The 17,837-nt window shown below is 41.9% G+C and overlaps 1 protein-coding gene across 6 annotated transcripts in view; it reads right to left on the bottom strand.

Moving 5' to 3' along the window:
* The window catches only part of CLCN3 (chloride voltage-gated channel 3), a 71,716-nt gene that overhangs the window by 29,289 nt on the left and 24,590 nt on the right, over positions 1-17,837 (bottom strand). The window contains exon 1 of one of the 6 annotated variants that reach the window (XM_033059483.2): positions 9,896-10,101. The exons of 4 other annotated variants lie outside the window; for them this stretch is intronic. In XM_033059483.2, coding sequence (XP_032915374.1) covers positions 9,896-9,986 — 91 coding nt within the window. In that variant the 5' untranslated portion in view covers positions 9,987-10,101. Of the gene's footprint in view, positions 1-9,895; positions 10,102-17,837 lie in introns of those variants that run through there. One more of the 6 variants, XM_033059485.2, reaches the window with a different exon arrangement.

Raw genomic sequence — 17,837 nt, 5'->3', positions numbered from 1 at the left:
TTGGTTTTCTGGGATGTGAGTGCATATGGCCGGGTCATGTTCAGCTTCCCATCCACCAAGACCCACTTGCACCTGGTCTTGTTAAACCTCATGAGATTCCTATAGGCTCACTTCTGGAGCTTATCTAGGTCCCTCTGGATAGTATCCCATCCTTAAGGAGTGTCAACAGCACCACTCAGCTTGGTGTCATCTACAAATCTGCCAAGCAAAATCGCACTTGATCCCTTCACCTATGTCATTAATGAAGATATTAAATAACACCAGTCCCAGTACAGACCCAGGAGGGACAGCACTTGTCACTTACCCTCCATCAAGTCTCTGAGCCATTGACCTCTAACCTCTGGATGTGGGGGTCCATCCATCCAAGTACAGTAATTTCACGACTATACGGTGCACCCTTTTTGACTAAAATTTTCCCTCGAACCCGGAAGTGCGCCTTATAGTCCGGTGCGCCTTATCTGATGGACAAAGTTCAGAAATTTGCCAAACTGGAAGTGTGAGCTGTGAGCCGTGGGGGGAGCCGGAAGTGCCATGGCAGCCGGCTGGAGGCGGGCCCGGAGGCCTGCGGCTCCGCCCCTGCCGGGGTGGAGGCAGGCCAGGGGCCATGGCTGCCGGGTGAAGGCAGACCAGGGGGCCCGCGGCACCCCGCTTCCCGGATCCAGGCAGTCCCAGGGGCCCATGGTTGCCGGGTGAATGTGGGCTAGGCGGCCCGCGGCATTCCCCCTCCCGGGTCCAGGCAGTCCCAAGGGCCCATGGCTGCCGGGTGAATGCCACCCAGGGGGCCCACGGTACCACCCCTCCCGGGTCCAGGCAGTCCCGGGGGCCCATGGCTGCCGGGTCCAGGGGGGCCCGGTGGCTCGCGGCACCGCCCCTGCCGGGTGGAGGCGGGCCCGGGGGCCAATGGTTGCCGGGTTGAGGCGGGGCCTCAGCCAGCCACCACATGGGGAATGCTGGGGGCGGAGCCTCACTGCAAAAAAAAAAGTGCGCCTTATAGTCCGGTGCGCCTTATGGTTGTGAAATTACTGTAATTTCTTATCCATCTAATGGCCTGTTCATGAAATCTATCTTTGTCCAGTTTAGAAAAAAGGATGTTGTGGAGGACCATGCCAAAGGCTTTACAGAAGTCCAGATAAATAGTATCTGTAACCCTCCCTTTTTCACTGATGCAATTACTCTGTCACAGAAGGCCACTGGGTTGGTCAGGCATGAACCTTGGTGAAGCTGTGCTGGTTGTCCTGAATCTCATCACGTAACTGTTGTGAGCTGCTGCAATCACAGACTGCAAGCTTATAAATAGTAAGTTTCTATATAATAAAAGCAATATGGCAAGAAAAACAGAAACCAAACTCTTTTGGGGGATTTAGTCACTGTAAGTCTTGAATGAACTACCTTCTAGAAAGGCAGTTGACTTTTGTTATCCTTCCATGCATGTAATTCCAAGCCTTGAGCACAATCCTTTCTCAGGCATCAGCTCTTGTATTGCTGAAGAACTGTTTCAACTGAAGTTGTTAAAAATATATATACAGTAATTTCACGAATACAAGCCACACCAATTTGACTAAGATTTTGCTCCTAAACCGGAAATGCGGCTAATACTCAGGAGTGGCTAATATGTGAATAATTTTCTGACATTTACAACCTCAGAAGTGCCAGGTAGAGTGCCGAGCCAAGCTGCTGCAAAGTCGGCATTTTGTGATTGTTACAAATTGCTACTCTGTTGCACCGCAGGTGGAGCCTGGCTGCCTGCAGGTAGCACGAGGGGTGGGGAGAGAGGCGGGAGAACTCCCTACCACAGCCCGGGGGAGAGACAGGGGGGCCCCGCGCCGCCATTGCCCCCAGTGGCCCCGCCGAACGGTAGCGCCAGGCTGTGCTTCCTGGCCCCGTCAGCAGCCCCTAGCGGGCCAAGCCTGCACAGCCTTAGCCGAGCCGGTAAACCCCGCCCTGGCGCTGTTCTGTTACTATTTGGCAACTTTGTTGCACGTCGGTCCTCGCTGCGAACGATAGAGCGGCTTATATTCAGGTGCGGCTTATTTGTAGACAAAAACCAAAATATTTGCCAACACCCAGAGATGCGGCTTATACTCAGTGCAGCTTGTATTCGTGAATTTACTGTATATATTGCACAACATTAAAAGAAAAAACTGTAATAAGCATTAAGGTTTGCAGAATAAGAAAAGTGGATTCCAACACAATAAAAAAGCTTTTATGTCTGAAAAAGCAAAGGATTTTTTCTTCCTTTTTTTTAAAATTTTAATGAGAATGTAAAAAATACAATACAAAATTGCTTGAGAAGATACTATGTCTGACAAAAAATGAACAGTCCTTACCATACTGCTCTCCTGCATTTCTCTTTGAACATGAAACTATACTCAATGGCTGTTGGGTCCTAACACTGATCCAACCTCCTGCTTTGCCTAGCTGGTTTGTCCTGATGAAACCACTCATAAAAAAATTACAGAACTAATATTTTGCTATACTCATAGAATCTGCTTTACATATCAGGATTCCTGGATTCCTCCCTGCCTTTTGTCCCTCATTAAGGCAAGGAATATTTCTTCATTCATATTTTATAGATTTCCCTCATACAAGCAGTAGTAAATCTTGATTGATGTTGGAACTATGATAAACATGACAGAAAGCTGATTTATGTAGATTACACACAGTAATCTTGAGGCCATGCACAGTATTTTTAAAGGTTGCCTCACCTCCTGCAGCAGTACTCCCATACTGTTTTATCTTTTTGCAACTCAGGAGATTTCTTTCAAATTAGAAAGCAACCCTGGAGCTTATGAAAGGTGTATTTTTAAAAAAAAAACAAAAGTTGCTAAGTTCATAGCTAATTTATTTCACACAAGAAAGGAGTTTTACAACATACATACTGCTCCTGATTAATGCGTAACTGTTCAACAATCTTCCCCAACTCTTTCCTTGTAGGCTGTGTTCCTTCTTTTCTCATAAAAATAATGAGAAGAGAAACATCAAACTTTAAGACAAATGCTACACACTGGGTAGTCAAACGATGCACAACAGATTTTTATGAGGTAATCCACCAAGCGATTATCTGAACAATTACCCAGTATCACCTAGAGAACAAATCCTCACAGCTACACCTTCACAAGAGAATAAAGTACACAACTAGACAAGAACAGGCTTCTCAAGAGGGTGGCTATCAGAGTTAACAAGGGACCATAATCTTATGATGAAGCTTAAGACCCCTTCTATATGCTACACAGCATGATATCCATCTTCTGAATGTGCATCACAAAATACACAATTGTCTCAAACTGAGCCTGTATTACCTTACTCCATTTTAAGAAATGAGACATACCTCTTGGGATATAATTACACGTAAGACTGAGCTGATCTAACTGACTGCTGGCACACAAAGAGTAGATCTTGCTCCCTCTCTTTCTCCCTGCCGTTCTTGGTCACACACCCCCACTCTCACCTTTGGATCAGCTCTGTCACCCTTGACCTGACTGCACAGTAAACCAAGCCAACATGATAATCCAACTAAGCAGACAAAACTAACAACAACAAAAAAAATCTGCCATTATATGGAACTGGAATCAAGTTTCTGCACAGTTGAAGAAATAGAGACAGTGCAAGGGCAAAAACTGAGAGAATAGATGGGGAGCAACAAGTTCATCCTCTTCCACAGCAACAAACTGTCAGACTAGTTATCCTGAAATACATAAATGCACCCTTGGGGTCTTGTTAGATTTTAATTATAACTTTCTGCTGGAAACAACTCAAACCTATAAATATTAACGTTCAGACACTATACAGTAACATTGATTTCACAGAGCTCAAAACTCTCAAAGGTTTAGAAACATTTCAGAGTTGTGAAAACAATAACATAAACAATGTCAATGCTGTATTCAGTGGCAGAGCAATAACAGGACACAATTTCTCAAAGGTATTTCTCTACAAACTATGTAACTGCTGACTCTTACAGCAAGAATAGCTACAGCTGCTCACCCATCCCTTTTTCTAAACAATGCACAAGTATACAGCGAGCTGATGGCAGTGTAATGTGTCTCCTTTGGGCTACTCCCAGCAGTGTGAAAGGAGGAGGGGAAAAAATAAATGCACCTCTGGGAGTGAAAATGAAGCTAGTCGGATTACAGTAAAGGCTGCAATAAGCTCCCCCTGACATGACCATCCAAATCTGCTGAGTGTTAAAATCAGCAGGGGCTGTAGTTTTCCAGAGGCCAGATTCTAATCCAAGGCTTTGCTTCACCCGTATGTCCTTGGGTATTAGGTGGCAAGGGGAGTGGAGGCAGGGAAGCACTCTGCGTGCCACACTCACTGTAAGGATCCCTTACGCTTGTAACAAACAACATTTGTATACACAGGGTATGTATACAGCTTCTTTCTGTCTCCATATTCAGACCTCAAAATATGAGGCTTTCAATTAAAAAGACAAGAAGCAATCATCAATTTATTTAAATTTGTCTGTAACCACTCAAAGAGAGTCATTAAGCACTATTTCCTTTCCCTGGTTAGAAGCAATTTTTAAACTTCAGAATCAGAAGTACAGCACACAATGCCAATGTAATTCACTACTGTTGTTGATTAATAATGTTAAAGTCTTTGTAATCAAGTAATACATTCCACTTTGTGAGTAACTATGAATTTTCAGCATGTCTCTTCAGTTAGCTCTTCTAACTGCATCAAAGGCTTTCAAACAAACTGGTCTCTGCATTATAATCAAAATGCATATAAAATTGACACAATTATATATACAAAAACTGAAAAAAATCAGCTGGAAAAAATCTGATAAATGGGAAACAGGAAGGCATGGAACAAGTTTTGAAGAACAAGGATAAGTTATACTATTTACCAAAGTACTGCATGAAAATACCCTCCATTTCATCTGCCCCCAAATAGATCTGGGTCTAAAAATAACCTTTGAAAAGGTAGCAGTCAAATCAAAGTTCAATAGTAGCACCTCTGAGTTGAAACCAAGACTTTTGAAGATTTGTGTCCACCACAAATGGACACAGAAACAAAACAAAACAAAAAACCAACAAAACCATGAGCTTTGCTTTTCACTTTAGGTGAAATAAACATTTCTGTCTCCATGATGCACCACAAAAAAAAAAAAAAAAAAAAAGGATTGATTGTTATATTTCTTTCCTTGTAGTTGTAAATTATTTAATTATACCTATGATGAATAGGGACTTTAGATATGTAAGTGAAAAGTTACTGAGGTCCTCCCACTACTAAATTTACTACTTATATGTAAGGTGAATAATGAGGAAGGAGATGAGAAAAATAGAATGTACAAAAATATATAAAGTTAGATAAAGTAAACATTACAGAAGGGAAATTATCTATGATCTAACAATGACCAAGGCCATAAAAGTCAAAACACCAGAAATTTAGATAAGTAAATTTCTAAGTGCTGCAGCTGAAGGTACGTAAGAGTAACTTACTTATATGTTGTTTTAGAGGGCAAAGACAAGATGCAGCAAAAATAATAATTCTATTAATATTATTACCCCAATCAGACCAAACGAGGGCATAATCTTGGTCCGTTCATTAGCTTTCCAATATCTCAAATAAAAGTAAATCAAAAAATTATTTCCAAAATTGAGAAACATGCTTCATAGAGAACCTTATCAGTTATAGAGCACATGCAGACAGCTAATGTGTAACTACCTAAATGAAGTTACATCGGGTGGTACTTAATGTTAGTCACCAAAGTCAAATATGCTAAACTCATAATTGAAAATCCTTATCCCTCTTTCATACAAGGAACCTCAAAACAAAGCCACAGTCCTATTGAGTTTCTCCATGTTATATTTTTTCTCAAAGTACTCCAAGTTAGAGAATGATCATAATATTGATCACATTTTCTGTTGTAAACATGTAATTAATCTAGAAAAATGTTTAACTCTCCTTCTGCAACCAATAAAATTTCAGCATCAAGTTCTAGCTCTAAGTGTGTGTACACAACTTTCATACTCATTTATTTCAAAGGTCACACTGTTATTGACTTTCAATTTATTACTAATTCTAATACATAAGTGGCCCTTAAGCAGAAATGCAGTCTAATATACAAAGTATAAGTTTTATCACTTAAGAAGATCTGAACTGGCTCAGTATGCACCTGAGTCAAAATCTTTCCAGGATATTATTAAATATTCTCTGCCCCACAGCTCACAGTAAAAGGCGAGGTTCCACGTGGCTGAGAGGCTTTCCCTATGTTACTCTAAGTATTGTCTAAGCAAGAGAAGTTGCACCTTCATGGCTGGTGATTGGTGCACAATAAATGAAATTGTGACTCCTTTTGTCTCCCAAAAAAATTAGGTTTACTAAAACTAAGTCATCAGTAAATTTGGCATGTTCTTTATATAAATAATTTTCACATGTCCTGGTTATTGACTCAATATTAGAGATTATTAGTGAAACAAAATTTCAATTATTTTGCTTGAGGACTTTCAATTTCTTAAATCTAAGACATATATTGGTATAAATAAAATAACAAAGCTTGTGCTTACTAAAGACCACGTCTTGCTTGATCTGGTAGCCTGGCCATTATACATTGCTCAGATTTCAAATTTTTAAAGTGGGGTAAAATGAATGCTTATTTAGGAATAATAAAAAGAGGGGCAGGGGTAAGGGAATCAGAGTATGAGCATTTTTGTGAATGGTTGGAACACAAACAAGATACTGATCATTCTGAACTTTCAAAACAGTCGAGGTAGTAAAAATTATGCAAAAATAAATTCGAGGGCAACACAGGTAATTTATTTACACAACATATTTTGCAGTATATTGTTTGTTATATGAAAAATTCTTACAAAAATATACATTCCAGTTATGTGGGATATATGCAATCCTAAATCAGAACTTTTAAACCCTTTCTGAGAAGCAGTATTTTTATCTCTTATTTGGTAGAAAAGAGAGCAGAAGTAAACTGTGTTCCTGATAAGTAGGTCTGGAACAATGCAATCAGTATCACATAAAAAGAAGTCATAGGACAGCACAAGTCAAAGGAACTCCTGCTAAGAAGTATTCAATAATATCTATTTAACTTTTTTTTTTGGTAAGAGATAGTAGTAGTAATCAACATAAAAGAAAACACAATTAATAAATACGTATTTTTAAATCTTTCCCTTTGATGTTTCATAGTGTACTTGCACTTAATGCAAGCTAACGGATCAGGCCTTTAATAATAATGTACTATAATACTTCGTATTTCATCTCACTGAACATTAGTGAAGGTCGTTAATTAAACCTCAAAGACCCCTGCTGATTTAAACAGTCATTTCATAATTGCTGAGGTGCAGCTACTTTGGGTGAGCCACTGCAGTCAATTAGTGCAACAAATGCTTTGATGTTACAAAGCAATTTTGCATGATGTGAACATCACTCTGCAAGACATACAAGTTGTCAGTATGTTAATAAAGGAAAAAATTCACCACTCCTTGACAATTAAGTCTGCTTTCTGGGAATATCTATACCCACGTCCTCTGAGCTTGTTATCCCAAGGCTGTGAAATCTACATGAGAAGAAAATAAAAATCTTAGTAATACACAAAGTAATGTCAAGAATTTACCTTCAATTTCTGGTTTTGTCTGCTAGCATTTTGAGCTTTATTTTAATAGCTGAATCACAGTAACAGATTACTGTGCCATACTAAACCAGTAGGACAAACTCACAAATTTTGGTTACATCTATTGGAACAAACTGGTCTGGAGTTGCAATTCAGTATGGCAAGAGATTACAGTGACACTACTCAGGTTTTGTTGTTGGTTGTTTGGGCTTTTTAAATCTATATGCACTACAACAAGCCCAAGAAGCACCAGTAACATTCGAAATACAGTATTAGAATATGGGAAGCACAAGTCCTAACAGAATTCAGTGAAACTACAAAAAAGACAAGTCACAACTGGGAATTGTCTTGCTGGCTCCCAGCAGTGTCACCACAATGGAGCAACCAGGCTGAATCCTCCACAGATTTCATTACAGTATTTGCAATATTCCAGTGTGCAAGACACCACTTCACACTGCAAATATCTACCTTTTGTATTGTAAAAATCAACTAATACCTGTTAATTTCCAAGAATATACAACTGATCACATTTCAATGTCTAACTATAACCACAGAGTCTGAAAGTGTCAGGTTAGGACTGTTTTGCAGTTCTCATATTTAAATCTATCTACAAATCTAAACTCACTGAATAGTTGAAGTTGGAATGGATCTCTGGAGATCATCTTGTCCAAACCCCCTACTCAAGCAGGGCCATCTAGAGCCGTTTTCCAGGGCCATGTCCACACGGCTTTCGAACATCTCCAAGGAAGGAAATTTCACAATCTGTCTGGGGTGACCTGTTACCGTGTTCAGTCAACCTCCCAGTTAAAAACTGTTTCCTGATGCTCAGAGGGCACATCCCATGTTCAGTTTGTGCCCACTGCCTTTAGTCCTGCCACTGGGCACCACTGAGAAGAGCCTGTCTCCACCTTCTTTGCACCTTCCCTTCAAGTATTTATATTCAGCCTTGATAAGACCCCAAATTCACATTTTGCAAATCTTTTAAGAAAACACCCACCTCAATTCCTCAGAAGTGATTTCAAAATCTGACTTAGAGAACTATCTAGTACTTGCTAGACAGTGTAAAACTTGCTTGTCTAAAATAAACTGTATTGGAAGTTGTTGATATTCTTAAGATATGCTGAAAAACATTCTAAGAATCATAAAAAGACAACAAATAACCATCTATGTAAACTACTAAAAGACAGATAAAATGTTAGATGAAAATAAATTATAAGTTAAATTATTTACAGAAATAAGAGCTTGCATGGACATGCAAAACAATAAATTATATGGAGAGAAAAAAATCATTTTATGTAAATCATCTCTCTGTTCTCAGCCTACCTCCTCTCTAATGCTTAAGCCAGCAGCTATAAATGCTGACAACTTTTTAATTTTAGATTGCCCAATTGAAACAAAAGTAGGAATTCACTACATTTATTCAATACATTTATTCACACCATATTGTGACCATCCAATCTAAACAAGAAAACATGCTTATATCCTCAGAATTTGAAGGCATAACTTTTATCCCTACTAAAACTTCTCAGGACAAAACCAGATCTTTTCAGAACACATTCCGCTTTAAATTTGCAGTGAGAAACAAAATGTAAGTTCAAAAGAGGATTTTTTCCCCCTGAACACTGGTAATACTTTTCTTTCTAAATCTGGTAACACTTTTCTTTCTAATCTGCCTCCTTGCAAGCAACAGTGTAAGGAACCTACCCTAAAGTACCAGTTCCTTATGAGTTCATCAATATTTGCTGAGCTGACATATTACCATTGCAAAGCTTAACCTTGGCATAGCAAAGACGGTAACAACCGGTCAAGTCTTAAAACCAGGTACGGAAACTTCAAAGCCAGACAAACACTGTTCCTATTCATGTTAGTGGAAGGCATGTAAATATCCTATTATTAACTCTAGCTAATTCGGTCGTGGTCAAAGACAAACACAGTTGTTGGAGGGGTTGGTTTTTTTTGTTTTTTTTTTCTGCACGAGATGGTTTTATTGATTAAAAAAAAAAAAACCACACACACAAAAAAACCAAAAAAAAAACCCCAAAAAAACCCCTAAGAGGGCGAAAGGCAAGCTTGCCACATATCGAAGATGGAGTCACAGGGCGATGAGATGTGAAGCAGGACTGATCTGCCCGCAGAGAAAACAATCCCTGACAACACAGGAACCAGTCAGAACTGAATTCCTGAATTCTCCTCCTACAAAAGGCATCGGGCAAGCGAAACAAAGCAGTTCGATAATTAGCAAGCCTTTAGGTCCCCGTTTCAAAGGCGGACAGCGGTCCCGCACGTACAGCTAAGCAAACAAGTAACCCAAACGCCAATCCAGCATACCTCGTTTATGCAACTCCCGGAGCGGAATGCCGTCTCCGCCGTCTCCTCCCCCTCCATCGTAGGGCAGATACGGATCGGAAGAGACATCCATGGACGTGAAGAACACGAGGCCCGCCTGCCGGCTCAGGAGGCCCGCGGCATCGCTCACGCAAGGGCGGCCGCGGGGGCCGCTGCCATGTTCGGCCGGGCCCAGCCTGCGCCGCTGCCGTGGCTCTGCAGCGCCGGGCTCTGCGGAGCGGGCTCGGCCCCGCCGCTGATGTCAGCGCGGGGCGGCCCCGCCACCTGCGCCTCCCGCCCGCCACACGGCTCCGGCCGCACGGCACGGCCACGGCACAGAGCGGAGCCCGGCGGGAGAGCGCGGCGAGCGCCCGCTGCCGCTCCCGGCAGAGCCGCCCCCGCCGGGCGCGGGGTCCCGGCCCCGCCGGACGAACGGCGGCAGGGACGCGCTCGCACGGTGACCCCGCCAAAGCTGCCACCCTTGTCAACAGGTGAGCGGTGGGGCCCGGCTCACAAAAACAAGCAAACCTGCCACAAAAGAGCCGCTCATAGTTCCTGCACCTTTCTGGAGCCACGCCTGCTGACGCTTCTAAACACCTATATCGCATTTTATCTGGAAAGGAAGATTCATGCATTGCTGGGGGCTGGGGAGAAGCTTCCTTCCTAGGCATTTTAATTGCTCTTTTCTAACATCAAAACGATTACCTCCAAGGAAGAACAACATAACCTGCCAAAAGCCAACCCATCTGCTCCACAGGATCAGCTCACCCCATCTTCAACAATCCCCTACCCCCCTTTCACATAGACCTTTCAGTCCTATAGCAGTGATTGACAGAATTAAACACATGTTATCAAAAAACAAAAACAAGAATTTAATTACATATCTAGCTAAAACCGAGTTGTGTCAATTTTTTTTTGGAGGGATTATTCTGGTATTACAACTGTGTAGCATCCATACTCACACTACAAAACTTGGGGTGGGGGTGGAAGAAAACGTAATAAACACGAGTACACACTTAGCTTGCATTGCTCCACACATTGATAAAATGGTCTGAGTGCCTTAAAAGTCACAGGCTCAAAATAGGCAATAACCCACATGAATGCTAACCAAGGCATTCATGTGATGTATCATCAAGCAGTGGCTGTTACAGCACTGTCAAAGCCTAAGCACTTCAAACATCTAAAAGACAGGAAATCTTACACTGACTACATGCTTCCATTTGAAGCAGACACTATTACATATTGAATCCTTACACTATTTTATGTTTAATGTATGATCTTGTCCTGGTCCTATCTTGCAATTGCTACTAAGAAAAATTTATAAGAAAGCTATTTTACATGAGATTTCCATAGTTAGTGGTGCAGTGGTAATGAAATACATATGGACGGTGTGCATATAGTTTTTCCTTTCCTTTCCCTTCCACAGGTAGCAAACTTAAATATATTGCATGCCTACTGCACCAAGGCCCAACTTCCATTTCATTCAGACAGCAAACAAGGAATTACAGTTATTTCATTAATACAAGCTGCACCATTTTCACCAAAATTTTGGTGGAAACCCCGAAGTGCGGTTAGTACTCCGGGGCGGCTAATATATTAACAATACTCTAAAAGCTGCCAACACGGAAGTGAGAGCCCGTGGCAGCCCCAAGCCAAGCTGGAGCCAGGCCAGCCCCGGCAGAGGTGGGAAAGCCTGGCAGAGGCGGGGCCAGTGGTGCAGGGGGCGGGTGGCAGAGCCTGAGCCAGCAGGGCGGGGGAGCCTGGCAGAACTGGGGCTAGCAGCGTGGGGAAGCCCAGCAGAACCAGGACTAGCAGTGTGGGGGAGCCCAGCAGAACCGGGGCCAGCAGCGTGGGGGAGCCTGGCAGCGCAGGGGCTGGCAGTGCCAGCCAGGGCAAGCAAACACGTCGGTGGCGGTGCGGACGGGAGAGGGGGGTGAGCGAGCCTGGCGGCGGCAGCGGCAGCACAGCCCGGCCGGCCCCGAGTGGCCCTGCCGAGCCATAGCGCCAAGCTGGGCCACCCGGCCCTGTCGGCAACCATGAGCGGGCCGAGCCTTCCTGGCCCCGCCCCAAGCCAGTAAACCCCGCTATGCCGCGATCCTGTTACTAATTGGCAAATTTGTGAAAGCTGTGCATGGATTCTCGCTACGAACGAAAGTGCGGCTAATATTCGGGGTGCAGCTTATTTATTGACAAAGACAGCAACATTGTCGACGCACCGGGAGTGCGGCTTATACTCCGTGCGGCTTGTATTCATGAAATTACTGTAATTTTATTGTGTGCGCCTTTGTACCTCTAAGTGTTACAGACAGTTATTTTCGTTTTCAAATGCATTAGTTTCTTAAATAATATTCCATATATGTTCTTAGATAAACAATTTCTTTTATAAGCCAATATTACAAGCTGTATACTGCAAGCAATCATCTTGAAGCCAAAGCAGGACATACAGAAATGCTGCTTTTACTTCACATACTAAATGTTAAAAATATGGCTCCAATACAAACATTGAGAAAATGCTGGTATCTCTATAGATGGAAAAACAGGTGAGAAAAGGGAGGAAAAATGAACCTATAGCAAAATATGTTTCGAAACCTTAAGGACTACCTTATCTCAATGACAAAGGAAACCCTTGAGCCATGGATACTCAATATACAAACAAATGTTTTTTTAAGAGTGGTCCCCCACAACATTTTAAACAAAAAAGCCAGAATCTTTAAGATCTTGCACATACAAAACTTTCAGAGCCATTATGCATTACCACCATTTATTTTTTTGTCTGTGAAAGGACAAACCTAAGCACCTCTTAACTTCAAATTATCCATACCCCATATTTCCAGAGAAGTACCAACAGAAATTCCTGAGTACTTTTAACTCCTTACCCCAACAGACCCTGGAGGTAGTCTGTAATGTTATTATAAGACTTTAAATAAAAAGTCATTCACAACAGGAAGAAATACAACAGCTTCTGTAACCTGAAGCTAGAATCATTACAGAATGAACTGTGCATTTATTGTATGTTGATTATAGATGACAACACTATAAATTCAGCTTCTTACTGGAGAGAATATGAAATAAAGGATATAAAGGACTTGCATTAACAGAGTCTGGAAGACCACCTCTATTTTAGGAGTTTTTTGTGGTTACTGAAAGCCTGGAATGTCTTACAACTGGTAATAAAAGTCAGTCACAGCAAAGAAATGGCTCACTTCTTGGCCTAAATCTGTTCATTGGACTAATGCAAATGCAAAATTTCTACCAAAGCCTGAAATCCAGTTTGAGTTGGAAAAGGTGAAGGATATAACTTGGATACCATATCTGATCACCTATGGATATTAGGGAAAGTCATAGTAAGAGGTCTGCAGTGTAAAATAGATGAGTTCATATTTGCTACATGAAATTTCAAGAGTACACCTAATATTTTAAAAAATCAGCTCTTCAAAGGACACTGCTTATAGACTGGCTGCCAAATACAGTCCTTTGTCTACTCTTAAAAAGCAGAGCAGTCATTTTCCCTTCTCAGTTACCAGCAGCTTGTATTCTCATTGTTCATACCCATCACCACTGTGTGTATTCCCTTTCCTACAGTACCATGAAAGGTGATTTTAGTTTTTGTGTTGTTTTGGTTTTCTTAAGAAAGATACTATGCATACTAATGTGAAAAGCAGTCTTTTGTTTTTGATACCTAAACACCTATACAATTTAATCTTTCCAGATTACTCTTTTTCTACCTGATCTGAAAAAGTGCATGGCTTGAACTGTCTGACAACTTTATTTTCCAAAGAGTGGGCAGTTATTTCTGTTGTGAAGTTCTGCAAATTCCAAAATTATAGCCAGTGAAATGGTGTCTCTAGCTAACTATGTATTTTGGGTATTATGTAGTACAAAATATTATGAACACTTGTTCTAAGGCCTAAAGCAAGTTTAACAACAGCCTTGTTTTAAATGGTTGAGAGCACCTTCAAATTGCCAATTTACTACATAGAACAGCTCACACGTAAACAGCAGGTTTGCATAGCAGCTTGTTTTCCAAATTTCATCGCAGTAATTATAGACTAAGGTCTCAATCCCAGAAATCCTCCATGCCCAAATAACTTCACACATCTGAGTGCTCCCATTGTTCTCCACGAGCACAGGCTGTGGTTAACCGTAACTTAGATGCACCTGTCCTTGCAAAAGTCCATTGTTCTGAAAATACTGGAATGTACACAGGTGACACACCTTTAAGGCATACTAAGAATGACAAAAAGCCTCTCTCCACACTTTCTCTTTTCCAATTTAGGGAAAGAGAAGAATCATATTCAAGGCAAAGTATCTGACAATATAAGAACAAGTCAGAGGTTATACAAATCAGATATGGAAAATGAAAATACAGTAATTTCACGGCTATAAGGCGCACCCTTTTGACTAAAATTTTCCCCCGAAACCGGAAGTGCGCCTTATAGTCCGGTGTGCCTTATCTGATGGACAAAGTGGCAAAATTTGCCAAACTGGAAGTGCGAGCCGCAAGGGGGAGTGGCCCCACAGCAGGGCTGGGCTGTGAGGGGGAATGGCCCCGCGGGGCTGTGCAGGGAGAGGTGTCCCATAGCAGCGTCAGGATGTGAGGGGAGAGGGGCTCCGCGGGGGGGGGGCCTGCCAGCATGAGGGTGGCCGCCGCGCGGGGTGGGAAAGCTGCTGGAATCAGGGCAGGGGCGGCGCGGGGCGAGCCCGCCGGCATCGGGGCACCCGGAGCACCAGGGAACTCCCGGAGCAGCGGGGCCCCGGGGATGCCGCACAGAGCGGCGGCGGGCATTTTCCGGCCCCGGGGACGCCGCACGGAGTGGCGGTGGGCTTTCTCCGGCCCTGGGGACGCCGCACGGAGCAGCGGCGGGCCTTTTCCGGCCCCGGGGACGCCGCACGGAGCAGCGGATACAGGCGGGCCCGGGGGCCAATGGCTGCCGGGTTGGGGCGGGGCCTTGGCCAGCAACCGTGTGGGGGGAACTGGGGACGGAGCCTCGCTGCAAAAAAAAAAACAAAAAAGGTGCACCTTACAGTCCGGTGCGCCTTATCTGATCTGCAAAGTTGCAAAATTTGCCGACTCCCGGGGGGTGTGCCTTATAGTCGTGAAATTACTGTATATTTTGAAGGAGCAAAACAAGGCCAGTGAAAAGAAGGGAAATACCACACAGTATGACAGCTTGCTTACCTAAAGCTGGAGGGAAGACCTTAACTCTAAAGCACTTCCCAACATTTCATATTAAAAGGTAACCTAGGTTTAAAGAAGACAGCCAAGCACCTTGCTACATATAAAATAAACATGCTCTCTCTTCTCCAAATTACTTGGTTTATTTTAGTGACAGACTATGTAACTTTGTCCCACCAGATAAAATTTTATGAAATTACAAATGTAAGTTTCGGGATGCTGAATGATTTCACCAGCATAACAACTGATGCCAAGAAATGACTGATAATTACAACTGTTATTGTGACTGATGCAAAAGATTTTGGTGACTCTTAACCGACATTTTCTTTCCTATTATTATTCAAAACTAAAGCTTCTCTTTCAGCAGAGCTAGAAGATAATGCACTCTTGAAAAACGCAGAGTACTCACCAAAGTAGCTACCATCAACAACCATTCTGAAAATAATTTAATTCATACATACCTTCTCCTGAAGGGTGGGCATGAAAGCATCCATTTCCAACAGAATGCCCAAAGTACACATAAAATGTCTCAAAACTTTCTGTGCCTCATCATCACTCTTCCTTCCAGCTTTACTCTCTTACCTTTTCTCCTAAATTCTTCTTTCGTTAACCCTTTTCCCAAACCACACAGCCAAATTAAGCCCAGGTTTAATTAACTCCTCTACCAGCTTGACTTCTCTTAATATCTCAGTTTACTATTTTGCAGCCCCTTCAGCCTTGTTAACCCTTGTTAATTCTGCATTAAATCATACAACTTCCTCATATGGGTCACAGAGCCTGCAGTGAGAATATGAAAGATGATAAAAGGACAAGCAACGTTCTCTCTGTTTTAATTCCCAGACATGGTCCAGGATGATGTATCCAAGATGCAACCACAGAAAATGGGGAGGAAGGGAAGAGAGAGGAAAAAAATACAGTTATACATAGCTTCAAATTGATACACAGTAAAAAACAAGGATAAATTATTTTGGAAGTATTGTAAATTAGAGTCTTGAACTTCATTCCTTCATAGGTAGTATATAGAATTCTGTCCTTGATCAGTGTATCAGGCTATATATAGAAGACTCTGTTACCATTGCCACCTCATTAAAAGCCTCAATAAGGCAGGCAGGTAACAACAGGAAAAAATTTATACAAAATATGATGTAAAAGTGAAAAACCCAAATTTATAGCATATGCTGTAGAGTAGTTTAAGGTAGATGGGGTTTAAGCAACACAGAAATAAGAAAAACTAGAAGAAAGTGCACAGCAGTAATACACAGTGATTTTTTCCTATTTGCATTTTATCATACAGAAAAATACAACTTCTTAATCACAATTTCTTTTTTCATAATCACTTATTTCCCACAAATTTGTTATTTAATTTTGCTCACAATCATTTCACCCACCAGAGACCACTTTAGTTCAGGTTCTCATCTATTAAACTCACTTTTTACTGGCCAACCACAGGTTTTTGTATTATATTCCTACAGTTTCGTATAACTTCCAATGGTCTTTTTATTCACTTTCCAGACAGAGAGGGGGTAATTGAAGTCAAACCCAACCAGCAAACAGAATGCAGCAGAACAGGTCATATAGCCACAAGCATGTTGTGTAATCAATTCTGAGACTAACTTCCCCTCAGGGAAGTTGAACCTTCACTGCTAATGAGGGAAACAGCAGCAAAGGTTTCCCACTGCCATGTAAAACTTCAGGGCAGAAGAAAAAACAGACTTAAAAAGGGGAATGTAATAAAATAATGATTCAGCATTTACACCAAAGACCAAAAACAAACTGGAGGGTCGGAGGGGGGGGATGCAGAAAAGTTTGGTCCCTAAAGACTTTGACATATTGGCCCAAAACACTGAAGGCAAGACTAGTCTCTCAGTTTTATATCCACTTCTTCCTGGGCCTGCCCATAACATTACTTAATGTGTAATCCAATGAGGCTGGAAGACAACAGTTGACATCAACAGACTACATAGTTACCAGGTGTGAGAGGTGTGTGTTAGTCTTTTTAGTCTTTGGGGTTTTGTTTCATTCAAGTGTTTTGTTTTGGGTTTTGGTTTTTTGGGGGGGAATGGGTGTGTTTCTTGGTTTTTGGGTATTTTTTTTGTTTGTTGGTTTTTTGTTTGGTTTTTTGGTGATTTATTGGGTTTTTTTAACTGATCAGTTTAACACTGCCATTAGTAATATCTACTTCTCTGTATTCATCATGTGAGGAGGACTTGGAAGAAAAGCAACCTGTTTTTTTTGCAAACAAGTTGCTCTCTCTGATTCTCTAAGAGCCTCTTAACTACTTTCTATTTTTTCCTGTACTTTTTGTTTACAGGGTAGGCTTCTATTAAGAAAAAAGGTACTGCTCCATTTTCAACTTTGCGTATGTGTTCTCTTCTCACACTCCAATTTGCTTAAGGTGTAGTTACAATGCATCAAGAGGAAGATTTGGCATCCTTCCCTGAAGTTCACTTCTCCCCTTTCTCAGACTAGCCAAAATTCTGCTGTGGAGATTGTTCTATTTTTCCTCATACCTAAATGCATACAAGGATGGTTGTCTTATCTGCTCCATTGCCCTTATCCTGTTTTAGGGTTCTTTACTGTTGGCCACTATTTCCAACTTGGTGTTCAGAGCATATTGCAGGGGATAAAATTCTAGCACCAAGGTGTATTCCTCCCTAGATTCTGCACTATCCTGGTTCTGGCCTGGCCTGACCAGCAGGAGGGGCATGACCAAGATATTATGTTATTCCATAACACCTCACATCATTGCCAGGACAGATGTGACTCCTA

Source organism: Catharus ustulatus, chromosome 5, assembly GCF_009819885.2.
Source record: "Catharus ustulatus isolate bCatUst1 chromosome 5, bCatUst1.pri.v2, whole genome shotgun sequence".
Lineage (NCBI taxonomy): Eukaryota > Metazoa > Chordata > Aves > Passeriformes > Turdidae > Catharus > Catharus ustulatus.
This window is presented reverse-complemented; position numbering and strand designations above follow the sequence as displayed.